This window comes from Cornus florida, unplaced genomic scaffold (assembly GCF_030987335.1).
Source record: "Cornus florida cultivar Cherokee Brave unplaced genomic scaffold, ASM3098733v1 CherokeeBrave_3.0.0_Hap2_Chr11, whole genome shotgun sequence".
NCBI lineage: Eukaryota > Viridiplantae > Streptophyta > Magnoliopsida > Cornales > Cornaceae > Cornus > Cornus florida.
Window position 1 is genome coordinate 105,870,481 of NW_026775581.1, and position 27,835 is coordinate 105,898,315.

At 35.9% G+C, this 27,835-nt stretch overlaps 3 protein-coding genes across 5 annotated transcripts; 1 reads left to right on the forward strand and 2 right to left on the reverse strand.

Moving 5' to 3' along the window:
- Nucleotides 1–9,533: 9,533 nt before the first annotated feature.
- On the forward strand, nucleotides 9,534–13,535 carry LOC132282446 (exocyst complex component EXO70A1-like). 3 transcript variants are annotated; one of them, XM_059784133.1, is made up of 2 exons: nucleotides 9,534–11,831; nucleotides 12,877–13,535. In XM_059784133.1, the coding sequence occupies exon 1, from the start codon at nucleotides 9,728–9,730 to the stop codon at nucleotides 11,579–11,581; it is 1,854 nt and encodes a 617-aa protein (XP_059640116.1). In that variant the 5' UTR covers nucleotides 9,534–9,727; the 3' UTR covers nucleotides 11,582–11,831; nucleotides 12,877–13,535. The 3 variants fall into 3 exon arrangements, with proteins under 3 accessions (XP_059640116.1, XP_059640117.1, XP_059640115.1); XM_059784134.1 differs by having other exon boundaries at nucleotides 12,889–13,535; XM_059784132.1 differs by lacking the exon at nucleotides 12,877–13,535 and adding an exon at nucleotides 11,916–12,275.
- Nucleotides 13,536–17,160: 3,625 nt separating this feature from the next.
- On the reverse strand, nucleotides 17,161–22,122 carry LOC132283453 (sm-like protein LSM1B). The gene is made up of 5 exons (XM_059785396.1): nucleotides 21,509–22,122; nucleotides 19,897–19,965; nucleotides 19,689–19,804; nucleotides 19,537–19,599; nucleotides 17,161–17,489 (listed from the first exon to the last, which is right to left on the reverse strand). Exons 1-5 carry the CDS (start codon nucleotides 21,567–21,569, stop codon nucleotides 17,412–17,414), a joined length of 387 nt encoding a protein of 128 aa, XP_059641379.1. The 5' UTR covers nucleotides 21,570–22,122; the 3' UTR covers nucleotides 17,161–17,411.
- Nucleotides 22,123–23,338: 1,216 nt separating this feature from the next.
- LOC132285141 (protein DEEPER ROOTING 1-like) lies at nucleotides 23,339–26,284 on the reverse strand. The gene is made up of 4 exons (XM_059787309.1): nucleotides 25,829–26,284; nucleotides 24,235–24,776; nucleotides 23,864–24,032; nucleotides 23,339–23,728 (listed from the first exon to the last, which is right to left on the reverse strand). Exons 1-4 carry the CDS (start codon nucleotides 25,935–25,937, stop codon nucleotides 23,709–23,711), a joined length of 840 nt encoding a protein of 279 aa, XP_059643292.1. The 5' UTR covers nucleotides 25,938–26,284; the 3' UTR covers nucleotides 23,339–23,708.
- Between the last annotated feature and the right edge of the window lie 1,551 nt (nucleotides 26,285–27,835).

Below are 27,835 nucleotides of genomic sequence, written 5' to 3' on the forward strand. Positions count from 1 at the left end.
GAATTACTTGTTAGTGTTTTAATTATTTAATTGTCATTAATGGTTTAAGTGTAATTGGTTTAATTATTCTATGTGTGTCTTATTTGGTTTAATTGGGTTTACTAATTATTATTTTGTTCAATTAGATTATTTGTTAAGTATTTAATGGTGAATAGGGTAATTAGGTAAATACATCTAACTAAGGTTTTAATTACAGTATAAATTAGGGTTTTATATTATAGCCGTCGTAGGTTTCTACGTTAATTGGATGGGCCGGTTAGGATTGTGAGTTGGACTTAAATGAACCTAGGATTTAGGAAAACTCTATAAGTATAAGGTAGACGTCTGTGTAGGGTTTTTTTAAACAAAGCACACGTTTTGTGGAAGTGGAGAAGGAAAAACGCAGTTTTTCACATTCTGCCAAGGTTTGATCAAAGCTCCGATCCCGCTTCGTCCGTGGTCCGATCGAGCTAAATTTTAGAGGAGAGGTTCATGACTCAGTGACGCACAATCTGAACGGGACAGATCAGAGTTTGACCTCAGGAACAGTGATTCGTACTAGTGAACAGTAATCGGGTCGCAAGGTTGTTTCCATTTTGCCTAGATTTCATCAAACATCCAATCCCGCTTCGTCCGTGGTCCGATCGAGCTGAATTTTGGAGGAGAGGTTCACGACTCAGTAATGCACAATCTGAACGGTGAAGATCAGAGTTTGACCTTGGGAACAGTGATTCGTACTCGTGAACAGTAACTAGGTCGCACAGGTTTTTTCCATTCTGCCCAGATTTCATCAAACATCCAATCCCGCTTTGTCCGTGGTCCGATCGATCTGAATTTTGGAGGAGAGGTTCACGACTCAGTGGTGCACAATTTGAACGGTGGAGATTAGAGTTTGACCTCAGGAACAGTGTTTCGTACCCGTGAACAGTAACCGGGTTTTGGAACTCGCCGGGATTTTTTTAAGAATACGACGTTGAAACTTTGAACAAAAGTTTCTGAGGCAAGATTCTATCCTTACTCTTTCCCTTAGGCTTTATACTCTTTGCACTCTTAAATGATTTCAGGATTAATAAGGATTAAACCAAACTAAAATGATATCTGTTTTGTTATGAAACTGGTAGTTACAGTAGTGTTGTATGCTTGTTCAACCTTGACTAAGCATGTTTGTGGATGCATTGTGGTTCTGTGGTTCACGTTTTTCCTTACCACTGCTAGTATAAATTATTGGAAGGATGGGTCTAGATGATAGCTATCTTAACTTCTGTAATAACAACTGTTGGAACTTAAATACTAGGAGGATTTGAGTTTAACACTAGATCGGTTTTGTGGAACACTATAATTTAAACATGTCTACATACATATTGTGAATATTGTTGTGATGCTTACATTATCACAGTTAGTATCAACTGTGGAGGTTAGGATTTTGTGATATATACCTTACATATCTGTATGTCATTTGTAAGGTGTTAAATGGAAGTTTTAATTAATTCTGTCTTTATATCAGACTAAAGGGAACAACTTAAATTGGGCATGTATATGTTGTTGTTGTGACCCTGTTTATCAATGCTTATTTTATCACTGCTAACATTGAATGTTGGATGTTGGAATTTAGTTGATATATACTTGATTTATTGGTATTATTGACTACTGGAGGATTGGAAAGTAGGCACCGGTATGGGACGGTGGCATACTAAGGATGGGTTTGGTTTTTAAAATAATACCATTACCCACCTACTTGGAATAAGGATGGGATTAACTAAAAGTTAAGTCCCGTGGATTTGTATTGTCATGGCAACTACTTGTTGAGCGGCAATACCAGGGATTTTGGATGGATTTTATATATGTACTGTTATAGTGCCTCGGTATGAGCTTGAGCCTCGGGACAGATGGCTAGGGAGCGTATATGCATCGGGATGTGTAGCTGGCTACGATGGTTGGATGTGTACCCTGTTTAGGTATAGGTACATATGCCCACTTCGTGTGCGTTTTAGCATGTTACCTCTATTCAAGTTGAGACCGGCCTGTAGTCCAGTGAGAGTCCTTTAGTGTGACTATATATATATTTACGGACTATCAGCTATTGTTGAATTGTTTAGGATGTACATGCGTATCGGGCCTCTGTTTGGATTGTAATAGTATAGAACTTGCGCGTGGGCCTGACCCACTTCTATTTTTTCAGGTACACGACAGTTCCAGGCTTAGACGTGTTCGTGCTGAACAGAGGTCTCTATTCACTCTTCCGACGATGTAGGGCTCTCTCTATAGTTTTATTTCTGGACGTTTATTACAGTTGTTCTATCTTCCGTTTGGATGTTTAATAGGGGTCCACTAGAGATGGATTCCCAAGTTGTAAACTGATGGAGTTTTGGAGTTGGGTTTGATGGATTTTAATAATTATAATATTTTGCGGATTCTATTTTTAGTTCCTTCCAGATTTAATTTCATTTCTTAATTTATTTTGTATTCCGTATTCATTATAAAATATTAATTGTTTGATATTCCCTCGGGTTTGGGCCTGGGCCTGATCAACCCGTGTCTCGGATCCGAGGGGTATCACAAATTGCATCTTTCAAACGCTAGACCTCAGTTTCTAGTGTCTCCACCTTAGCTTCAGACACGGCCAATCACTTCTTATAAACATCCCTCGTTTCAGATACGATCTTTGTATTCATGGCTGCATGCGAGACTTTCTTTTCAGAATTGCCAAGATCTTTCTCCAACTTTTTGATGGAGAAAAGACAAAAAGAAAGGGAGAATGACGAACCTCAATGGCTCGAACAGGGGCAGATGGAGGCAGTTGTTCCAACTCCATATTACATTCCCCGAGCAACTGCTAGTGCTACAGAGGGGTTGGTAATCATAGAATCACCAGAGTGAAGAACTGATTTATCAGCTCTAGATAAAAATGGCAAGGTGCTCCAGTCTCTGCCATGACAAATGCTCTAACTTGGTGATGTGACGAAGTGAAGAACGCAAGGAATGAAATGAACGAAGTAAGAGCAGAAGTAACTCTTATGGAAACCTTTTGGTCAGAATATCAGTAGTCACGCCTCAAATCCACTTCTTACGAAATTGGTAATCGTACAGCTTCAATTCCCTTCTTATTAGGAGCAGTAGTCCAATTAAAAAAAGAATTGGGGGCAAAGCGTGGAGGAAAAAAATCCCCTCCAATGAGAATAATCCACGTCATCATAAATATAAACTTATCCTTGATAAGTTTATGAAGCCCACCTCGCTCAAACCCAATACTATTGTTATTTGACCTTCAGCCCTATTGAAGCCCGAATTAAGAAATTATCAGCCCAACATGTTAATATTAAACATCCGGCCCGTTAAGAGTTTGACCTCAGGAACAGTGTTTCGTACCCGTGAACAGTAATCTGGTTTTGGAACTCGCCGGGATTTTTTTAAGAATACGACGTTGAAACTTTGAACAAAAGTTTCTGAGGCAAGATTCTATCCTTACTCTTTCCCTTAGGCTTTATACTCTTTGCACTCTTAAATGATTTCAGGATTAATAAGGATTAAACCAAACTAAAATGATATCTGTTTTGTTATGAAACTGGTAGTTACAGTAGTGTTGTATGCTTGTTCAACCTTGACTAAGCATGTTTGTGGATGCATTGTGGTTCTGTGGTTCACGTTTTTCCTTACCACTGCTAGTATAAATTATTGGAAGGATGGGTCTAGATGATAGCTATCTTAACTTCTGTAATAACAACTGTTGGAACTTAAATACTAGGAGGATTTGAGTTTAACACTAGATCGGTTTTGTGGAACACTATAATTTAAACATGTCTACATACATATTGTGAATATTGTTGTGATGCTTACATTATCACAGTTAGTATCAACTGTGGAGGTTAGGATTTTGTGATATATACCTTACATATCTGTATGTCATTTGTAAGGTGTTAAATGGAAGTTTTAATTAATTCTGTCTTTATATCAGACTAAAGGGAACAACTTAAATTGAGCATGTATATGTTGTTGTTGTGACCCTGTTTATCAATGTTTATTTTATCACTGCTAACATTGAATGTTGGATGTTGGAATTTAGTTGATATATACTTGATTTATTGGTATTATTGACTACTGGAGGATTGGAAAGTAGGCACCGGTATGGGACGGTGGCATACTAAGGATGGGTTTGGTTTTTAAAATAATACCATTACCCACCTACTTGGAATAAGGATGGGATTAACTAAAAGTTAAGTCCCGTGGATTTGTATTGTCATGGCAACTACTTGTTGAGCGGCAATACCAGGGATTTTGGATGGATTTTATATATGTACTGTTATAGTGCCTCGGTATGAGCTTGAGCCTCGGGACAGATGGCTAGGGAGCGTATATGCATCGGGATGTGTAGCTGGCTACGATGGTTGGATGTGTACCCTGTTTAGGTATAGGTACATATGCCCACTTCGTGTGCGTTTTAGCATGTTACCTCTATTCAAGTTGAGACCGGCCTGTAGTCCAGTGAGAGTCCTTTAGTGTGACTATATATATATTTACGGACTATCAGCTATTGTTGAATTGTTTAGGATGTACATGCGTATCGGGCCTCTGTTTGGATTGTAATAGTATAGAACTTGCGCGTGGGCCTGACCCACTTCTATTTTTTCAGGTACACGACAGTTCCAGGCTTAGACGTGTTCGTGCTGAGCAGAGGTCTCTATTCACTCTTCCGACGATGTAGGGCTCTCTCTATAGTTTTATTTCTGGACGTTTATTACAGTTGTTCTATCTTCCGTTTGGATGTTTAATAGGGGTCCACTAGAGATGGATTCCCAAGTTGTAAACTGATGGAGTTTTGGAGTTGGGTTTGATGGATTTTAATAATTATAATATTTTGCGGATTCTATTTTTAGTTCCTTCCAGATTTAATTTCATTTCTTAATTTATTTTGTATTCCGTATTCATTATAAAATATTAATTGTTTGATATTCCCTCGGGTTTGGGCCTGGGCCTGATCAACCCGTGTCTCGGATCCGAGGGGTATCACAAATTGCATCTTTCAAACGCTAGACCTCAGTTTCTAGTGTCTCCACCTTAGCTTCAGACACGGCCAATCACTTCTTATAAACATCCCTCGTTTCAGATACGATCTTTGTATTCATGGCTGCATGCGAGACTTTCTTTTCAGAATTGCCAAGATCTTTCTCCAACTTTTTGATGGAGAAAAGACAAAAAGAAAGGGAGAATGACGAACCTCAATGGCTCGAACAGGGGCAGATGGAGGCAGTTGTTCCAACTCCATATTACATTCCCCGAGCAACTGCTAGTGCTACAGAGGGGTTGGTAATCATAGAATCACCAGAGTGAAGAACTGATTTATCAGCTCTAGATAAAAATGGCTTCCAAGGTGCTCCAGTCTCTGCCATGACAAATGCTCTAACTTGGTGATGTGACGAAGTGAAGAACGCAAGGAATGAAATGAACGAAGTAAGAGCAGAAGTAACTCTTATGGAAACCTTTTGGTCAGAATATCAGTAGTCACGCCTCAAATCCACTTCTTACGAAATTGGTAATCGTACAGCTTCAATTCCCTTCTTATTAGGAGCAGTAGTCCAATTAAAAAAAGAATTGGGGGCAAAGCGTGGAGGAAAAAAATCCCCTCCAATGAGAATAATCCACGTCATCATAAATATAAACTTATCCTTGATAAGTTTATGAAGCCCACCTCGCTCAAACCCAATACTATTGTTATTTGACCTTCAGCCCTATTGAAGCCCGAATTAAGAAATTATCAGCCCAACATGTTAACATTAAACATCCGGCCCGTTAAGAGTTTGACCTCAGGAACAGTGTTTCGTACCCGTGAACAGTAATCGGGTTTTGGAACTCGCCGGGATTTTTTTAAGAATACGACGTTGAAACTTTGAACAAAAGTTTCTGAGGCAAGATTCTATCCTTACTCTTTCCCTTAGGCTTTATACTCTTTGCACTCTTAAATGATTTCAGGATTAATAAGGATTAAACCAAACTAAAATGATATCTGTTTTGTTATGAAACTGGTAGTTACAGTAGTGTTGTATGCTTGTTCAACTTTGACTAAGCATGTTTGTGGATGCATTGTGGTTCTGTGGTTCACGTTTTTCCTTACCACTGCTAGTATAAATTATTGGAAGGATGGGTCTAGATGATAGCTATCTTAACTTCTGTAATAACAACTGTTGGAACTTAAATACTAGGAGGATTTGAGTTTAACACTAGATCGGTTTTGTGGAACACTATAATTTAAACATGTCTACATACATATTGTGAATATTGTTGTGATGCTTACATTATCACAGTTAGTATCAACTGTGGAGGTTAGGATTTTGTGATATATACCTTACATATCTGTATGTCATTTGTAAGGTGTTAAATGGAAGTTTTAATTAATTCTGTCTTTATATCAGACTAAAGGGAACAACTTAAATTGGGCATGTATATGTTGTTGTTGTGACCCTGTTTATCAATGCTTATTTTATCACTGCTAACATTGAATGTTGGATGTTGGAATTTAGTTGATATATACTTGATTTATTGGTATTATTGACTACTGGAGGATTGGAAAGTAGGCACCGGTATGGGACGGTGGCATACTAAGGATGGGTTTGGTTTTTAAAATAATACCATTACCCACCTACTTGGAATAAGGATGGGATTAACTAAAAGTTAAGTCCCGTGGATTTGTATTGTCATGGCAACTACTTGTTGAGCGGCAATACCAGGGATTTTGGATGGATTTTATATATGTACTGTTATAGTGCCTCGGTATGAGCTTGAGCCTCGGGACAGATGGCTAGGGAGCGTATATGCATCGGGATGTGTAGCTGGCTACGATGGTTGGATGTGTACCCTGTTTAGGTATAGGTACATATGCCCACTTCGTGTGCGTTTTAGCATGTTACCTCTATTCAAGTTGAGACCGGCCTGTAGTCCAGTGAGAGTCCTTTAGTGTGACTATATATATATTTACGGACTATCAGCTATTGTTGAATTGTTTAGGATGTACATGCGTATCGGGCCTCTGTTTGGATTGTAATAGTATAGAACTTGCGCGTGGGCCTGACCCACTTCTATTTTTTCAGGTACACGACAGTTCCAGGCTTAGACGTGTTCGTGCTGAGCAGAGGTCTCTATTCACTCTTCCGACGATGTAGGGCTCTCTCTATAGTTTTATTTCTGGACGTTTATTACAGTTGTTCTATCTTCCGTTTGGATGTTTAATAGGGGTCCACTAGAGATGGATTCCCAAGTTGTAAACTGATGGAGTTTTGGAGTTGGGTTTGATGGATTTTAATAATTATAATATTTTGCGGATTCTATTTTTAGTTCCTTCCAGATTTAATTTCATTTCTTAATTTATTTTGTATTCCGTATTCATTATAAAATATTAATTGTTTGATATTCCCTCGGGTTTGGGCCTGGGCCTGATCAACCCGTGTCTCGGATCCGAGGGGTATCACAAATTGCATCTTTCAAACGCTAGACCTCAGTTTCTAGTGTCTCCACCTTAGCTTCAGACACGGCCAATCACTTCTTATAAACATCCCTCGTTTCAGATACGATCTTTGTATTCATGGCTGCATGCGAGACTTTCTTTTCAGAATTGCCAAGATCTTTCTCCAACTTTTTGATGGAGAAAAGACAAAAAGAAAGGGAGAATGACGAACCTCAATGGCTCGAACAGGGGCAGATGGAGGCAGTTGTTCCAACTCCATATTACATTCCCCGAGCAACTGCTAGTGCTACAGAGGGGTTGGTAATCATAGAATCACCAGAGTGAAGAACTGATTTATCAGCTCTAGATAAAAATGGCTTCCAAGGTGCTCCAGTCTCTGCCATGACAAATGCTCTAACTTGGTGATGTGACGAAGTGAAGAACGCAAGGAATGAAATGAACGAGGTAAGAGCAGAAGTAACTCTTATGGAAACCTTTTGGTCAGAATATCAGTAGTCACGCCTCAAATCCACTTCTTACGAAATTGGTAATCGTACAGCTTCAATTCCCTTCTTATTAGGAGCAGTAGTCCAATTAAAAAAAGAATTGGGGGCAAAGCGTGGAGGAAAAAAATCCCCTCCAATGAGAATAATCCACGTCATCATAAATATAAACTTATCCTTGATAAGTTTATGAAGCCCACCTCGCTCAAGCCCAATACTATTGTTATTTGACCTTCAGCCCTATTGAAGCCCGAATTAAGAAATTATCAGCCCAACATGTTAATATTAAACATCCGGCCCGTTATTCAAGCCCAGCTAGTTCAGGTATATTCAGCCCAGTTTTCCAAGATTGAACAAGTCCTATCGGTAGAAGGATTTACCATAAAAGGAGAATTCTTTGATAGGAAGTTCTTTACATGGCAAGTTCTGCGTAGGAAATATTATAGAATAAAAAGAACTCTATTCGTAAAGAAAGTCATGTATGGGAAGAATTGGAGAATAAGTAACGCGAGCCCTACCTTAATTCTACCAATTTTTATATATAAATAGAGGCATATATTGTTCTACGCTTCGACATATATTGTTCTTGTTTATTTTTACTATTGATTGAGTGAATTGTTTTATTTTTCTTAATCATTATTGGTTGAGCGAAATTTTGCACCTACACACATGGTTGAGCTTTTCAGGCTTGTAGTCGTTGATATATTATTAGTTCGCTGTCACCGAAGTGGGTTTGTCTTTGCCGGACTCAACCTGGGTTTGTCTTCACAGGACTCAACTTTGCCTTAAATGACTGCAATCAAATATTAGGGCTTCGCTGAAGCCGCGGGTGGACATTAGGGCTTCACGATTGGAGATGGAGAGGTTGAGGAGGGTGGCGGTGGCGTTTTCTTGGGAGATTGGAGAGAGAGAGTAGAGGGTTTCAGCGATGTAGGATATTGCGCCCTCGTTGGCGATTAGAGGTCGACTTTTCGGATCATGTTTGGAGATGAGACAAAGCTCGCAGAGAGCTTCGGTTCGAGTTTATTCCGATACTGAGCTCAGCTTCGTTACCAGAGATCTCGCCGTTCGGCGTTTGACTTCCATTTGGAGCTTCTTTCTCCAAAGCTAGAATTCTTCCCTTTTCTGAATCGTGTGTGTGTGTGTGTGTGTGTATTGATTCTGGGTTTTTCTCTTGGTGTTGTGGTATCGGTGCTAGATGCCGGAATATGCAGTGGTGGTTGTTGAGGTAGAGATGGTGGCGATGGTTTGGGGGTGGAGATGGTGGTGGTTATGGCGGCGAGTATGTGTTGATGGTTGTGGATTTTGGTATGGTGGCAGCGTCTAGTTGTAAGGTTGATTGGGTGTTGAGGGTAATTAGGTAATTTAAATATTTTGATATTTTGTAATTAAAATTAATAAAATAATAAAAGATAAAATGAGTTTTTTTTAATATGTTTTAAGTTTCTGTTTGGATATAATTATTTAAAAATAAGCAAATTTTTATCTGGGTTCTTTTAACGAAGGAGTTTTCTCAGTTCTTTACCCCCGTAATAAAAGAAAGGAATAGACGACTTTGATGATACAGTGGTCTTGTGGTCAAATTTGGTCTGTTTAAATTTTCATACGTCTCTCAATTAAGAGAAACCACAATCTAACAAGTCAAAGCCCACCACCACAAAGCACAAAAATTACTAGCTATTATCTCAGACAGAGAGAGAGAGAGAGAGGGAGAGGGAGAGAGAGAGAGAGAGGGAGGAAAATAAAAATACCTTTCCCTTTCTGGATTCTGAATTTTCAAGCTGTCATTGATTGAATCCCTATATTTCCGGTTATGGAGTCGCCGGAGAACCTCGCCGTCGCGTTTGAATCGGCCGAGAAGATCATCCTTCGGTGGGACTCTACGGCGTCGGAGGACGCCAGAGAACGCATGATCTTCAACGGTGACCGCCACGAGATCGATCGCTACTTGCAGGCCGTCGACGAGATTCAGCGCTCTATGGAGTCGGCGACGATCGACGACCAGAACAAAGCCAACACGGCGATCCAGATCGCCATGGCTCGACTCGAAGACGAGTTTCGCACCATCTTGATCGCTAATACCAATCCGATCGAGACCGATTCGCTCGTCGATCCAGGTTCTTCGACTCACTCGAGCACGAGAACTGAGAGGACTGATAGTCGTGTTAGTGAATCACAGGATGACGACTATCTCGATGACGAATCGGTGAATAAGGAAGAAGAACCACTTCAAAGAGGAGAGAGCAGTACTAGCAGCTGCAAGTTTGGATCTACGAGTAGTATACGCGAGCTCGATCTGATACCTGGCGAAGCAATTTTCGATCTTCGAAGCATTGCAGAGAGGATGATCTCTGCTGGATATCTCCGGGAGTGTGTCCAGGTGTACGGTAGTGTGAGAAAGTCTGCAATGGATTCCATCTTTCGTCAGCTAGGGATCGAGAAGCTGAGCATTGGTGATATCCAGAGGTTGGAGTGGGAAACGTTGGAGACGAAGATCAGACGGTGGATACGAGCCGCGAGGGTTTGTGTTCGGATACTATTTGCTAGTGAGAAGAGACTCTGTGAGCAAATCTTTGAAGATTTAGGAACGGCCACTGATGATGCGTGTTTCATGGAGACTGTTAAAGGTCCAGCAATTCAGCTCTTTAATTTTGCAGAAGCTATAAGTATCAGTCGTCGGTCGCCTGAGAAGTTGTTCAAGATCTTAGACCTACACGATGCGTTATCGGATTTATTGCCTGATATTGATGTTGTTTTCCAGTCAAAATCATCGGAATCCATTCGAGTTCAGGCGGCTGAGATACTGTCTCGGCTGGCGGAGGCGGCCAGAGGGATATTATCGGAGTTTGAGAACGCGGTGCTTCGCGAGCCGTCAAGAATTCCGGTTCCTGGTGGTACAGTTCATCCTTTGACTAGGTATGTGATGAATTATATAAGTCTGATATCTGATTACAAGCAAACCCTCATTGAATTGATTGTGTCTAAGCCCTCAACTGGTTCAAGATATTCCGGTGATCTGACTACGCCGGATATGGAATTCGTTGATCAGCTAGAGGAGCAAACTCCCTTGGCACTCCATTTGATTTGGATCATAGTGATTTTACAATTCAATTTGGAGGGTAAGTCCAAACACTACAAAGATAACTCTTTGGCTCATTTGTTCATTATGAACAATGTTCACTACATTGTTCAGAAGATCAAAGGGTCTACGGAGTTAAGAGAGATGATTGGAGACGATTATCTGAGGAGGTTAACGGGGAAATTCAGGCAGGCAGCGACGAGCTACCAGAGAGCAACTTGGGTGAGGGTGTTGTATTGTTTGAGAGATGAGGGGCTACATGTGAGTGGCAGTTTCTCATCTGGGGTGTCAAAGAGTGCTTTGAGAGAGAGGTTCAAGGCCTTCAATACTATGTTTGAGGAGGTTCACAGGACTCAGGCGCAATGGTTGATACCGGATACACAGCTTCGAGAGGAGCTTCGTATATCCATATCGGAGAAGTTGATCCCAGCTTACAGGTCATTTCTTGGCCGTTTCAGGAGTCATATAGAGAGTGGAAGGCATCCAGAGACGTACATCAAGTATTCTGTCGAGGATTTAGAGACTGCAGTCTTGGATTTCTTCGAGGGGTACCCTGTTTCGCAGCACCTGAGGAGGAGAACTCAGTGAAGGAGTGGGCGCTCATTGGAATCAACTTTACAAGTTAGAACCTAGGAAAGACATTCTTTGAATTTTTTACGGAGTGTTTTGGAGATGTGGTTCTGGTCATTCTGGGCTTTCCTGAGCTCTCGAATTCTATATCACAAGCTGATATTCAGTGGACATTGGAAGCGGACATTGGAAGATTTTAAGTGATGGGAGAGATCAGGTGTAACTCTCTAGAATAGCCGAAGTCCTTCAGCCTAAATGCTTCAGCTCTGTAAGCATGTTTTTATTTAATTGTTACTACATTCTAGATTTTGTTTCATTTGTTCATATGGGAATTGTTGTGTGTGGTTTTCAGATTGGAAAACATAATCTAGACAAGGTTTGATGACCTGAAAATTTAGGAACCATGTGCTTTGGGTTGTTCGATTAGAAGGAAATAAGCACCTGACTGTAGTTCCTATTATGTGAAGTGCCTTAAGAAAAGATAAATCAATCATGGAGGAATATACATTTAAAACAGTTTGTGATAGTGAAACAACAATTCTCATTTAGCACCAGGTTTTTCAGAATATGCCTGCATTACTCTGTCTCATTTTAACTTCTGTAAGTTTGATTTTAGCTTGGAGTTGTATTGTGAAATTGAGCTACTTTTGTACACTTATCATATTGTAGTTTTATGTTATTTCAGTTCCAGTATTCATTTCGGATTCAGGTTTATACTGATGTTACTTCATATTATTCAGTAGGGAAACTATAGGAAACTATGGGGCCTGTCCTTTCTGAAAACAGGCATTTTTTAACTGAATTTTTAGAAAACAGGTTTTAAAGACTGTAAACCAAACATCTACCTACAGTTTTTAGAAAAATGAACAAAACATGCTATATTTTTTGAATTTGTAGTGTCTTAATAAGATTATAATGTGTTACATATAGCCTTCAGTCTGCCATAAAACGTAAAATTTAGACAGATTCGAGTCATGCTGGACTTTATTTTAAAATCCATCCGAAGTCCTTAAACAAGACATTATGTGGTAACCTAGCAATCTTTAGTCTGGATTGGATGATCCAAAACATTGGATTTCTCCCTTTGAAGTGTTTAACTCTCCCTCCCTCTCACATATTTGGAAAGAAAGTTAGCTTAATTAAATTGGCGTAGTACCTCTGATGCTTGAGCAATTGCCATACCGTATCTAATGACACTACTACATGTTATGACAATCTAAAACTCTAACAAAAGAGTCTGAAATTTACTTTTATGCATCTATTTGGTCAGTTGTGTTACATTAAATAGGAATCTGATGTTATTTTAGTTGTAGTGGTAAATACAGATATCTAGTTGCTTTGATGGCCTTGGCCCCAGAACATTCTTCAGATGTAGGCACCTATGTCCACCTTCTAGCAGGTTACAAAGCTGGATGTTTCATTATCTGATCAGAAACTGCCCACTGCTGGAAAAATTTAATACAACCAGCCTTACTTAGATACGAAACCGTACACGAATACGAATTGTAGCGTACGCCAACCTTACAAATGGAGCTGTTAGACCAGAGATGAATTGAGCAGAAGACTTTTCCAAGTTAAGAAACCTATAACAATTAAGAAGTTGAGTACGTTGATTTTTTGAATTGCTGTACTCAGAACTTCCCCTTTGAAGATTCAAACCAAGTGGGGACGAAGTAGGGTCTTTTTCAACTTAATATTTGTAATTTTGGTCAATATTGTGAGTCAAACAAAGCTTCTTCTGTGGTCCAGTATTTGATTGTGAGGTAATTATTGGAGGGGGATGATAAGTGGTTAAAATCTCTTCATGTAGAAGAAAATTTACCATGTGGTGGTAGTATAAATGTTTTTTTTCTATCACCAAAACATGAATCGATTGGGACTGCGGTGTCTCAATCTGTTTTTAGAATGTAAGGGACATAAGTGCTCATTTATATGCATGAAGCATGTGGGAATAGAATGTTGGAAAACGTTTCAAATAAAGCAATAAATGTTCAGGTTTCAAGTAAAGGAAAAGCCAGCAAAAGGTAGGAATCGTTAAATTTCAGCGAGTTTGGGAGTACTGGTTTGTATCCTGAGAGCACTCACTTTTTGCAAATAAGCTACTCTACAGTCTCTACCTGCACATTTGATTAACTTGATCACACAGAGTGTAATGACCCTTGTGACCCTTTATCATTTTTTTCAATTATATATATATATATATACATATATATATATTGAATCAGAGATGTGGTTTAGGATATAATCTTCCAAATTTTTAAATGAAAGAGTATTAGTAAATATCACATCAGAAAAATATTATGTTGTACCGTGAGGCATGGTGCATGAAGTTTCCTTCCGTCTCTTAAGTGCAAGAAATTATTCCATGGTCAGAGCAATTACTACGATATACAAGCAAATGTAACATATTCATTCTTGGGCATAGTCTCCATTCCTATTTTTTGTATTCAACTGCAGCTACATGAGAACACAATTTCAGACCAAGTTTGAGAATAATTATTTTGTGTATCCAATCGGACCAATCTGTCCCTCCTAACACTCTAGTGAACAAAATTTAGTTTAGATAGCCAAGGGTTCCTATAAAGCATTATGAGATGTATTATAATCATTATGCTCTCATAATGTGGGGGCATATATCCTCCTATTACTGTGAACAAAATTGGTTAGTCTCCAATTTTTTAACTCACATTCTCTGCTGTTCACATGCTTAAGTCGAATAATTTGGGTTCAACGCATTATTTTATTTTATTTTTTAAACATCAGCGAGAAACACACTTATAAAAGTTAAGACTCCTAAAATTATTATGATTATTATTAGACTTCTAATTTTTTTTTCTTTTTCCTTATATTATTAGACCCTCAACTAATCTTAGAGATTTAATTCTAAAAGATTTTATTCCACTTCATATTTAAAACTCTTTAAGTTCTATTCGTATCTCATTTCTTTCTCTCTCTCTCTCTCTCTTTTTGCCTCCTCCTCCCCTTATTCCACGTTTTTAAATTGTATTAATTATTTGAATATAGTTAACCAATAATTGTGAGAATTAATAAAACTTTCCGTCATCCCTATTAATTTTTATGAACTCCCTTTCCATCTGAACTTAATTAAGTTAACAAATAAACAATTAAGTCATTTAAAATAATTAAAATATTATACAATAATAAAAGAAGTTAATATATATATATATATATATATATATATTAACTTGATTCACAAGAATAATCAAAATGTGTGCGCTACCTAGGGTCAAATACTTCCATTGAAATCACATTATTATCATTTTTATATATTTTGTCTAAAGTCTCCAATCATATTAAGTGTCCCTCCACGACTATGGAGATGATTCCAAATCGCACACCGTTACCTTCGTAATGACTATTATGCAAACACCAGTTACAATGTCATTTCAAAATCAATTCTTCATATTTCTAGAATATTAATATTTTATTTTTTATAAAAATAATATTCAGGTTAAATGCACATAGACTTGTACATAGACCGCCAAAGTCATACATATGAATTTAATGATTTAAGGAACATATAAGCTTGGCAGTATTCATTTTGTTTTTGAAGTGAAGGGGTGGGGAGATATTTGTATACAAAGCCAAAACATGTGTGGTTCAAAATTTGTAGTTACTTATTTTCTCCACATGAATAAGCAGCCAATGTCTAATAATAATAAGCCATTTCAGCAACGTGGAAGGTGATGTAACCCCAATAATTGAATTGGTGAGAGTTATCAGCCGTTGAAGAAAAATTCTAAGCCAATCCCAATATAAACCTCCAATAAAATAAGTCCTAAATTGGATAAAAATGGTGTGGGGGTGTGTCCTACCAATCAGAACCAAAAAACAGGAAAAAAAAATAAAAAATAATTAAAAAAAAAAGGGGTTCGAATAAAAGATGGTTCTTTATCATGTATAATGGACCACACTTGCAATATGTCATATACTATAATATATATATATATTATACTATAATACAGTTCACAGCCGCTCTAATTTATCTTCGTACCTTATTCCAATCTTTGTCAATTTTGTCGTCCACTAGAAAGTAGAAATTAAGTCTCCAGCTCATATGGGCCCTTATGAGAAATTGAGGTAAAGCCGAAACCGTTTGTGGACATGTAAAACACATAAGAGAAATAATAACAAATAAGGTGCGTTTAGTAACTTTTTTATTTCTTATTTTTGCAGTCGTAAAGAAATAGAAATAAAATTTTGTTTTTCAAGTAAAAATAGAAAGTAAAAATAACGTTTAATAACCCTTGCTGTTGCCACAATTTTAATAACAAAAAATAAAAAGTAATGTTTAGTAAAACATTTGTTGCAAAAAAATTTTTTTTTTGAAAATTTTTTTAATTTATTTTTTCATCCATCTATCAAAATCTAACTTTCAATCACAATAAAAGACATAATCTAAAAAGGAATATATATACAAGGCAAGATAAGCGTACAATTGTATAATGTATATATATAGAATATAAAAATAAATTTTATATATACATATATATTAACAAAAAATCTGAAAACAAACTGCAATCAATACATGTATAACAATCAGAAAAAGGAAAAAAAAAAAAATAAATACAGGGCAGTTGTATAATGTATATATATAGAATATATGTATAATGTATATATATATAATATAAAAATAGATTTTGTATAATGTATATATATAGAATATATGTATAATGTAAATATATATAATATAAAAATAGATTTTGTATAATGTATATATATAGAACATAAAAGTACTAATGGAGTAATGTCAATGGTTGTGTATTAATGGAAGAGTAATGTCCTTTGTTATAGTGAAAAAACACAGGAAACATCATTTTGATGTTTTCTCTTTATTTCATAAAAATGAGAAATATTTTTTTAAGAGGAAACAAAAACAAATTACTAAACATAATTTTTGTGTTTGTTTCTTCTTTTTAAAGATTGACAACAGAAAACAAAAAATGTTTTGGGTTACTAAACACAACCCAGCTAACTTCCAACATACCTTTTTGAGGTTGAACTCAAATAATTAAAGCCTGTCGGTTGAGAATAATTTTCCGATAAAATTATACAAAAATTTGTTTGATTGACTGTTTTTGAAAATTAAGAGTTGAAAAAATAAAAAATCCAAGAACTGTATTTTATATTTTCTAAGTTCACGATATCTGCTTTTTAAGTGACAATTGTGTTTAGTGAAGTATTAGCCTGTTAGATAATAAAAAACAAAAAGCAAAATACCATATTTCAAACCATTCATGTATCATATCATGAGCAAAGGTCCCAAAACCTTTTGCCAGACCAAACCTTCCTCGTGATTTTCCTAGTCTTTATCTTAATGTTGTTGATAGTTTAGGCACATACAATAAAAAAATGCTGACAATTTTTAAACAATTAAAAGGTCTGGATTGACATTTTTTAAACAAAACCTCCAGATAATTAAACCAGGAAATAAATGACATTGTGCCTAATTAATTAGACCTAAGACTTGGACTTTCGGAACACGTGTTTGGCCTCCTATATACAAGGTCAAGCAAGCTCCTTAATAGGCGCTAAGACTTGTCTCTAATAAATTTGCATCAATGAGCAGAAATCAGTTAACAAGAAAATTGGCCAGGCAAGACTAAAATATAATAATGATGGTTTTGAAACGTCAAACACAAAACATCCTGTTCCCTAATTCGTGAATAAATTTTTCATAGATATTACAGCAAATTGTGTAGACGGGCAAAATGATCATCTGGCAATAATTTATAAAAGCCAGAATCCACCAACCGCGATAATATTTGCGGAAGACATGGCACAGAAACTATGCAAAATGCAGGACCAGATGTCTAAAGAATATGCATCAATCAAAATCAAGAAACTCCATCCTCTTTCTCATGGAGCCTTTGAGATCTGTAGCCTCCCTTTCTGCTTTCTGCGCCTGTTGAAAACAAATAGAATACAACGGTAAGAACAGAGAAAACAGAAAGGAACCTATGGGCTAAGGGAGGAGGAGAGAAGGGCTAAGGAGGAGGAGAGAAGTGCAGGGAAGCAAAAGAATAAAGTAATGTGAATATCACAAGGAGAAAAAAATGCAAAAATGCCAGAAATGGTACATCACAAGAAGATGATCTACAATCTGCTTCTCACACAACAATTTTCTTCTACCCAATATGCCACTGTGGACCTATAGAAGTTGGAAGTTTTAAATTTATAATCCAATATTTCAAGTCAACAAGTTCTTTGCATTGTCCTGCACTTCATACAAATCAACCGTTGAGGTTGAGGTTCAATATACTTCTTGACTAAAATTATATAATAACATTTGGAGTGCATTAATCCATCAAGAAACAAAGTGTTTCCAACCCAAATCATGGCACAATAAAATCCAAGACAAGCTGCAAAACCAAATAAAAAAAAACTAACTCATTCATCCAACTGATCGAGCCAGTAACGTGGCTTCTTAGGAGGTGTTGCTTTCGAGTGACGATACTAAATGAAGTAAATGTATCACTACAACCTAGTATTACACAAGCTTATAGATCTTTCTTCAAACTAATCTCTGGCATGTAAGATTGGGAGGTTCGTAGAAATAAATTACACAACCGGACTGCAAATATTGCTAATGAGTAAAATGCACCCGCATTTGTAAATTAAAAAAATAAAATAAAAAGAAATTATATATATATATATATAGAGAGAGAGAGAGAGAGAGGGAGAGAGAGAGATTATGGATGTCCACAGAAGTCCACTCACAATGCTATATCTTAATCACCTTGGTTTCCTACTATATGTGATAATATGAGTTAATATATTCATGTAAACACAACCAATACATATATATAGAAATAACTTTAAAGAATGTAATATTGGCAGCCCATTGAGTCATTACATTTCGACCACTAAATGGACAATATTAAAATACAGTTATTCAAACTTGCAACGCATCATGTTTTAATGATATCTACATGTGTCCTGAGTTTGGCAGTATGAAAACCCTGGGAGCATTTCAATAAGTAGATGGAGAGGTGGTGTTCTCTCAGAACATGTAGCATTACGATGCTAGGTCCAACCAATACTGGCAACAATAACACCAGTATACCATCACTCATCTAAGAAGGTAGTTCTTTGTCCAAAGCTTCTTAAGATCTGTGGTTTTGTACTTGTTTCTTCATAAGATTGTATCAATAGACATGATGCCATGTAAAGATTGTATCAGGCTGATTGGCTGAATAGTTATGCGAACCAAACATTCAGCCAGAGTTAGGAAAGATCTCATACATTTCTAAATTAATTTAAATTTGCTTGTTTTTTTTTTTTTTTTTTTTTTTTTCCTGAATGAAAGAAAAAAAATTCTCGAATGAATGGAATTAAATTTTATAGAATTTTTTTGATACAACAAAATTTAAATTTAAATTTGTTATGTTTTATTAGAGAGAAAAAGAGTGTTCTATACAGTCGCATAATTTTATTAATTTCATTAATATCAACGTGAACTGAAAAAATTGAAGGTCTCTAAGCCCCATCTTAACTAAAAAAAAATTAAATGCTGAATCATAAGCCACTAAAACTCCCATAGAAGAGTCGAACAAAGTTGAATTCTACCCGTTAGATTCATTTGGCAAAGAACCCTACCGGACCTGTGTTTTGTTAGTTCATCATTGTATTCTTTTCCCCTTCAAACTGTGGCGGTACAAAAATTCTGATAGAAAAACTAATATATCAAATATGACTCTCTCTCTCTCACATCACAACAGGAGTATAGTTTGCTACAACTCAACACACAGATATTAAAGACGTACAGGACTAAAGGATATAAAAACATCATTGAGAATTATCTAACTATTAGTCAAGAGATTATGTATACAAGGAAATTATGTAAAGATGGATAGCAAGGAAGGCCGCTCAATGAAAGATCATGTTAGTGTATCATGTACTATCTTAACCACTATATACATTTACAGAAGCATCACAACAGTACCACTTACCCTTTTTATCTCTTCGGCTGAAACACGTGTCATATGCGAGGGAAGTTCCTCCTTCTCCAAGTCCTAAACAATCAGATGCAAATTTTAACAAGGAAGCAGGTATTAAAGCAAATCTTAAGCTGAAATAGAAGATAAGTAGTAAGACTGCATACCAATTCACCAATTAAAACGACATTTTCTCCACGTATTACATATAGACCTAATGGGATGTCACAATAAATATCACCAACAATAACTCGTTCACATGCACCTTCAAGAGCAGCATTGGCTGCATATGAGAATTAGAATTTCAGTCAGCTGACAGAGAATTGAAAATTAGTAGATCAAACTTAAGTAAACAACGAGAGAGGAAAAGGGTACCAAATTGATCAAAAGAACGAAGTATCCCCAACAGTCTTCGACCATCTCGAAGCAATACAAGAAGCTTCTCTGTGGAAAAAATGGTTTGAAATATAAAAATAAGCATGAGCCCAAAATAGAGACGGGAGATAAAAATGTAGCACCACAAAATTCAGGTGGCAGACTCTATCAACATCCCACCTGAACTATCTAAAACTTAAAGTGCATTTGATAGTAAATCTCTTCAGATGGCATGTATGATTTGCATCATGCATGACATAATCACATAAGCACCAAAATGCTTTAAGACACGCTATGCTGCAGACATGCAGAATTTTGATAAAAATTCCATATGGCAGTGGAATGTTGAGAGTTTAAAGTCCTTAAAAAGCTAGACATGGACAAAATGAAGACATGTGAATACATAAAATATAGTCTAGGCTTTTGCTTTATAATTTCCTTTTTATAGAAAAAAGAAACCTTTATTATTCATTTTTCTTACAATCACATTTTATCTTTTACACATTATTATTATTTTTTTTTTGAAACCTTGAAATTCTAGAAAAATTAATTTTAACCATTACCAATTACTTTAAATTTTAAATCTAAAACAATATAAATCAGTATTAAGAATATGTTTTGCATAAAATATGCTTTGAATAATATAAATGGAAGTTTTTGTGAATAAAATTGAAGAAAGGCAAGAAAGGAACACAAATAAGTATAGAGCTTCTTTGGAAATAGTTTCTAAAAGCAAGACACTAAGGCTTTATTGTCTTAACGGAAGTTCATTAGACTCCGTTGTCTTTGATGTAGAAAAGTAGGACTTTTTCCGTACTTTTCCCAATTAGAATTTACGGGATAAACAAAATTGCAATGCTGCGATCCAATTCCAGTATCAAGAAAGATTTTTTTTTTTCTTCTTGTTGAAGTTATTTGGTATACCTAGGAATTGTTGACTTCCAACATATTAAGCATGTTGTTGATCCCCAAATTGTCAATCTATATAAAGGTAACAGAAAAATGCCCTGATTCACTTCATATACAGAAACAAAAATGATTAAACTATATTCCAGTCCCTTAGAAAATGTAACCTCATACTCTAATCCACTATAAAAACTAATATCTAGTCTACCCATTTAAGTAAACGGCTCCAAGAAGTTTCCAAAAGCAACCTCAACAAAAGTTTAACTAGAAAGAAAATTAGGGTATATCAGCAGTAGACAAAAGCTATCATGCAATTGCACCCACAACACAAATATGAGCCTAATTATAGCCTTTAGAAGCAATCAAGGATTGTAGCCTTGCTGTATCTCTTCTCCCTACAAAAGTGGAAGGTTCCACCCCCTCTTCTTCTCCAAAAAAAAAAAAATTGCATTTAGAAGCAGATTAGGCAATAATGGCTAAATTGGAGGATCTGATGTGTTTCAGTTAATAGGATTGTATAACAAACAATAACTTTTGACATACTAACAAAGGAAAACCAGAACTTCATATATAACTTTTAAACCAGAACAGGATTGAAACTGTATATTTAAAACAAAGGAAAACCAAAACTTGTTATAGTAACTTTCAGAAAGAGCTCACTGAATGTCAGAAAACGATGAAGATAAGCTAATTAGAGAGAGCTTACTGTCGAGATAACTTGCAAGCGAAGTAGATAGATAGATATCTTCTGGTCCTGCCCAAGACATTGAACTCAAACTCTTTCGGTATCTGAAAAATCACCGAAAAATCCTCCGAAAACCAAACAAATTGCATTGGCAGCTCCGATACCCCTCCGCTGCCTCACCAACACTTCCCTATATAATCCAAATATCTCCCAAAAAAATAAAAAAAAACCTAAATTCACAATCACAGAAAACCTCAAATCAACCAAACATTACACTAGCAAAAACCTCCCAGGAAAAATAAACCCCTGATTGAACACCAATCTTCCAAACCTGTTATCTAAAAAATCCTAACTTGACTAATCCCAAAACCCTATAAATTAAGACTAAAGAATTTTGAGTTTGGTATCTCCTCCAGATTGATGGGACTGAATGGTTTACAATAAACGGTCAGATTCAGTCACATGGGAAGGATTCAAGAGAAAATTGGAAAGAAAAATCGAGGGAAAGCGCAAGGAAGTGAGAGAAACTGCACGAACTATTTGTGAGAGAATATTGCACCTATAGATTTCTAGGGTTTGGACCTTCCCATTAGCTGCTTGCTCCATCGACTCTGTATTATTTTGATAAGTAGAGAAAATAAAGGTCGTTTTTTTATTGGGTGGGGTTAATTGGAGAAAAATAATGAGTGGTGATTGGAAAGGTCTTAGCTCAGGGGATTAAATACGTGTCAGGATGTTATTGGGTCAAGACTTGGAAATTCCAATTTTTTTTTTTTAAAGAACAATTTTTTAGTCATCAAATAACAGAAAAAAAAAATGCGAAATTTAATTTAGTTGGTAACTTTTTAAATAATTTTTTCCTGAAAATAAAAGTAGAAAAAGACTCACTTTTGGAGAATGGTGGGTGTGCCTTTAGTTCAACTTTCATATAATAGTTTTTTGTTTTTACAAAAAGATTATTCTTGAAGGAAGCTTTTTATTTTTTAATTTGAGGGATATTCTCCTTCTTTATTTTTAATTTTCTTGAAACAATGTGTAAGGGAAAAAAAATTTATCTTAGTTGATTTCTTTCACATAAAAGAAAAAAAAATAGAAAAATTAGGAGAATCAATAAATAATGGAGATGAAATTGAATGGATCAAACACTAAAATTAAACAAAAATCTTGAATTTGAAAGCAAGCAAATCCAATTGTAAGTACCTGTTAAACTTAAGGTCAGAAAAGAATATTGCAAATGAGATTGAAGAACAACTATATGCAAGTCTAGGGTTTCAAATAGGGTGAAATTATAGACGTGTATGTGTTTGTATTTTGTGAAGATTGTAACATTATTTATTTATCTATTTATTTATCAAAACAGTCACACACGGAGAAAATTGACCCTTGGGTTGCTTATGGTGGATCACTTGGTCAGAAGACGCTTGAATTGGAGAAAGTACAATAATACTATAAGTAAAAGCTTAAGTAACTTAAACAAGTGTGATGATGACATATATCTATATGAAATAATATCCTTTTCATACAAAAAGTTTAAGTCTTTTTATTTTTATTTTATTTTATTTATAAAAAATTTAAGTCAGAGTTATTGAACTTGATCCATCTTTTGTGTCCATATTGGAGCACAAGGACTGCATAGGTACAACATTCAAGTGTCCCCCTTCTCAAGCTTGTTTAATCATGCTAAAAGAATCCATTTTTATCTCATTTTGAAGTATTTGCCTTGAACCATCTTACATATGAGAGAGACTTACGTGTGTGTGTGTGTGTGTGTGTGTGTGTGTGTGTGTGTGAGAGAGAGAGAGAGAGAGAGAGAGAGAGTAAATTCAAAGTGGAAAGTGTACAAGTAGGATAAAAAATGTTTGGCAGTAGTACAGACAACAGAAATCCCTTGACAATAATATTACATCATAACATGTGTTGAACTCATCTGATCACGATAGATCAATACAACCATGAAAAAAACGGGAGGCAATATATATATATATATATATATATATGTCCCACAAAAGAAGCTGATTTTGGCCATACAATTTATGTTCAATCACTTCATGCACTGCCTGAGAATATGGATTTTTATTGATGCCCTTGTCCTCACAAATTTCAAACTCTTGGCCATCATCATCAATTCTACATGATCACTAGTACTTCTCAAACCTTTGCTAGCTTATTCCATGTAGCTCAATCGGAAAATATTGGATGTCCATATACCTTGCAACTAAATTTAAATCTCTAAAACAATATCTGCAAATTAATCAGAAAATGAATTCATCAATCCTCTGCGTGTTTCTGCAACTTTTAGTGTGTGTGTGTGTGTGTGTGTGTGTGTTTTTAGTGTGTGTGCATCACTGCATATGCATATACTATAAATTAACTTACATTCAGAATCTGTCTTCACCCATTTACACCCCTCATTTTTTTTCTTATCCTCTGTTTCATCCTCTTTTCCTTTCTTTGGTGTTTGTTTGTCATCTATATATTTCTTCATAGATGATGCTCGAGACGCATTTTGAGGGTATATCTTCTTGGAAAGTAATGTCCTCAAAAGCTGTAAACAAAATGAGCATTGAAAAAAATGATCAATCAATAAGATCAAATATTGAATACATATATTATATAGGCAACGAAATGACACATTTTCAGGTCCCCAATTTTAACACAAACCAAGCATATATATGAAATTGTGGAATGTATTAATTGTGCAAGTATGATCTATATTTGTATGTGTGTGTGTGTGTATATATGTATACCTTCTCCATTCTTGACTCCGGAAGTGTATCTCTCAAACTGGGAGTGGGTGCAAATCCACTTCTGCAGACAAACATCTTCTTGAGAAGGAAAGACAATGACTTTTTCCCAATTGCCTTCTTATTGTTTTCCATGCAAACATCTTTGCATCTTCCAAGTATCACTCTAATAGTTCTGTCAATATCTTCTTCCTCTTTGTCATCCGATTCGCTGCAAAATGTATTGGAATTAATTCTGCGGTCCACCTCCAAGCTTGATGGGCAATTGAGGAACTTGTCCAATGGGAGCTCAGCAATCTCTCCTTCCAAATTGGAAGCGCGCTTTCGCGTTAACAGCTTTGTCAATTCTTTCTGTAATTTCCCAACTTCTTCAGGTGTGAAATCTTGCAAATCTGAAGGAGATGAAGATGGATCTTCCTGAACACTTTGCTCGCTAATTTCCAGATTTTGATCTTTTAGATCATTATTTCCAAAAGTTCCTATTGCTAGCAATCCATCAGGCCAGTCACTGAATTCTTCTTTGTGAGGTTCTTGTTTTACATGATCTGCAAAAATCAGTGGAAAAACAAATTAAATAACACTCCTTTAAAGGGTTGAACCTAAAACTTAAAAGAGTGTAAAAAGAGAGATGGAAAAGTAAAATGAGAAAGATGGAAGAGTAAAAAGGGTTGAACAAAAACTAGATAAAATTTGTGTGTGTGTTGTAAAGTGTAACAATTATGGCACATGTAGTGCACATATCTATGGCAAAATCCAAATTCGAGTCAAACCCATAAACCAACATTAATATACTGTAATCCAAATCCACTAGATCTTGTTTGATTATATTGAAATTCACATGGAATATAGATCTTGTTGGATTATATTGAAATCCACTAGATCTTGTTTGATTATATTGAAATTCACATGAAATTCGCATGGAAATTATGGAATATATATATATATATATATATATATATATATATATATATATATAATTTTATCTGAACATGATTCAAGTCCAAAAAGGCAATGATGCATGTAATCATGGCATTTCAAGTTCATAAGAAACTACCATACTATTACCACGAAATGCATAACATTATGGACTCAAATCTTGGTCAGATTAAACTCAACCACATTTTCATAAACCAAACTGAGACTTGGAACAAGTAGATCCCTATAATCCCATCCTGATTGGTCCGACTTCAGATTAGAATCGAATCTTGACCCTACTCAGTGATCACCCTACTGGACTTTGCTCTTTCTTCTTCTTGTCAATCAAATCCGCTGTCACGGGGCCAACATTTCCACCAAAATTATAAATTCATATCTTGTCATGACATTGATAGAGTGATATATATACACCACACTTGGTCTCAACCAAAACAATACAATAAGGTAGCATGAATGAAAATGGAACACTTTATCAGAGAAGTTTTTCTCATGAGAATTGAGTTTTTACCACAATTGGTCTCAGCCAAACAATACAACAAGGTAGCATGAATATGGAAATATGAATGAGTACAAGAACAAATCATTGATGATAGAAACATTATATACAACAACAAAAACAAAAAAAAATTCAAAAAATTAAAAAAAATCTAACAATACTTACAGTTAGCAGACACTGCATTTGGTCTTTTGTTCCCATTCCCACCATTTAACTTATTTTGCATCCAATTGAAGAACTGCAACAAAACAAACAAATCAACACTCCAATTCATGACATATCCACATATTATCAATAATCAAAACTAAGAGAAAAGAACCATCTCTATCTCTTACCTTCATTTGCAAAGATTGAATAATAATGGCCGGTGGTGGTGGTGGTGGAGGTGGAGGAGGAGGAGGAGGAGGGTTAGTATAGAAAGAACAGAGGTGGTGGTGGTGGTGGTGGAAAAGTGATGAGGTCAAAAGCAGATCCTAGAAGCCAATGAGAGTTGAGCTTTGGGAGTAATAAATAAAGATGAGAAAAAGTATGGCCAAGCTGAGAAAAACTTGTTATTGGTTCAATTTCCTACACACAGCCTTTTGACAATCCAACTCTCTCCTTCCTCTCTTTTATATGTCTACATTACGACTCTATTCTCTTAGCTTTTAGCTTTTCATTCTACACCCACTAGCACAAAGACATTCTTTTTCAGATTAATCAATGCTTATATAATAATATATATTGTACGGGGTGAGGTTTTTGTGCAGCACACTTCTATACAAGTACTAAATGAGCAGTCGTGGCACTGATTTGATCCATGAAACTCTAATTCTGTTCAAATATTTAAAAATTGCCGTTGCCTAATTAATGTTGTCGTTATGAATTTGGGTGGTGGACTTTTTATAATTAGGCCTTAAAAAGTTTTTAATTTGAAATCTTTTCAAAACCAATAAATGGTTGTTCAAGTTGATTGTCTTTTCTTTTTGGAGAAGGAGAAGAATTGATATGCAAAGGTACAAAGAAAATGCTTTCAATGTATTATTTGATACCAATATACAGTGTACATTTGTAGCAACAGTACTCATGAGTCATGAATGTGAGAAGTGCAGTGTCCATGTTGTCCCGGAGTGAAGTTGTTGGCGCTTGTAGAAAATGTATTCTATTTATATACACTGGTCCTTTGCACAATGGGGGATGGACGTGGTTGGTCCTCTGCCAACTGCAAGAGCTCAGAACAAATATGTGCTGCTGGCAACTGATTACTTTACTAAGTGTGAAACTGGACGAGCTCCACCTGCTTTAGATCATTGAGAGAGTTGATAGTGTAAACTCTAATTAATTTGTGTTTTGAAAATTGTGAAAACGTAGGAGGGTCCGCTAAGAGTGACAATATTTGATACAACACGCTAATAAAACTTGAACATGACATAAAATAAGTGAGTTTAAGTTTAGATTAATGGCGTCCGTATTATAATCGTGTCGAACAATATTGACATAAAGCGTTAAATAAAGCGTGTTTGTGTTTGACTCGCAAACTTGTCTGTAGTCTAATTAACCCATTTAACTAAACGTGTTAAATAACATGTTGTGTTAATATTAAAAATCACCCGTTTAGCTAAACGTGTTGTGTATTAGAGGTGCTCCTTTGTCAATCAAGCCTCAATCGTCAACACAATCCTCGGATGATTCATTGCAATATTTAGAGGCACTCCTTTGTCAATCAAGCATCAATCGTCAACACAATCCTCGAATGATTCACTGCAATATTTTCGAGGATTGTGCTGATGATTGAGGCTTGATGGACAAAGGAGTACCTCTAATACTATTACGTTCGTCTAAAAAATAACTTGAATGTATATTGTCATGTCATATCTTGTCACGTCAAGTCTTGACTTAGTTATTAAATGGGTTACGCGTCACGCACTTCTATTTTGTTATTCGTATAATGATCATTTTGTATTCACGTCAAGGTTTTTTAATACGATTTATAATAGTATTGTGTTCGTGTCGACCCATATAATAAAATTTATGTCTAAACACGACCTAATCCGACCGCAAACATAAATTGACACTCTTATCATAAAGTGGATAGTATCTTAGATATTATTTGAAACAACATGATCCGACCGCAAATATAAATTGACACTCTTATCGAAAAGTGGATAGTATCTTAGATATTTATTTATTCAC

Bases quoted from the DNA above. Each gene is read 5' to 3' on its own strand.
- LOC132282446 (XM_059784133.1), top strand. From the start codon at position 9,728: ATGGAGTCGCCGGAGAACCTCGCCGTCGCGTTTGAATCGGCCGAGAAG.
- LOC132283453 (XM_059785396.1), bottom strand. From the start codon at position 21,569: ATGTCTTGGGCAGGACCAGAAGATATCTATCTATCTACTTCGCTTGCA. The intron at 19,966-21,508 runs GTAAGCTCTCTC...TTTTTTCCACAG, and splicing joins GCTTGCAAGTTATCTCGACA to AGAAGCTTCTTGTATTGCTT. The intron at 19,600-19,688 runs GTATGCAGTCTT...CTGATTGTTTAG, and splicing joins TCGTTTTAATTGGTGAATTG to GACTTGGAGAAGGAGGAACT.
- LOC132285141 (XM_059787309.1), bottom strand. From the start codon at position 25,937: ATGAATTGGAGTGTTGATTTGTTTGTTTTGTTGCAGTTCTTCAATTGG. The intron at 24,777-25,828 runs GTAAGTATTGTT...TGATTTTTGCAG, and splicing joins AAATGCAGTGTCTGCTAACT to ATCATGTAAAACAAGAACCT. The intron at 24,033-24,234 runs GTATACATATAT...TTTTGTTTACAG, and splicing joins CGGAGTCAAGAATGGAGAAG to CTTTTGAGGACATTACTTTC.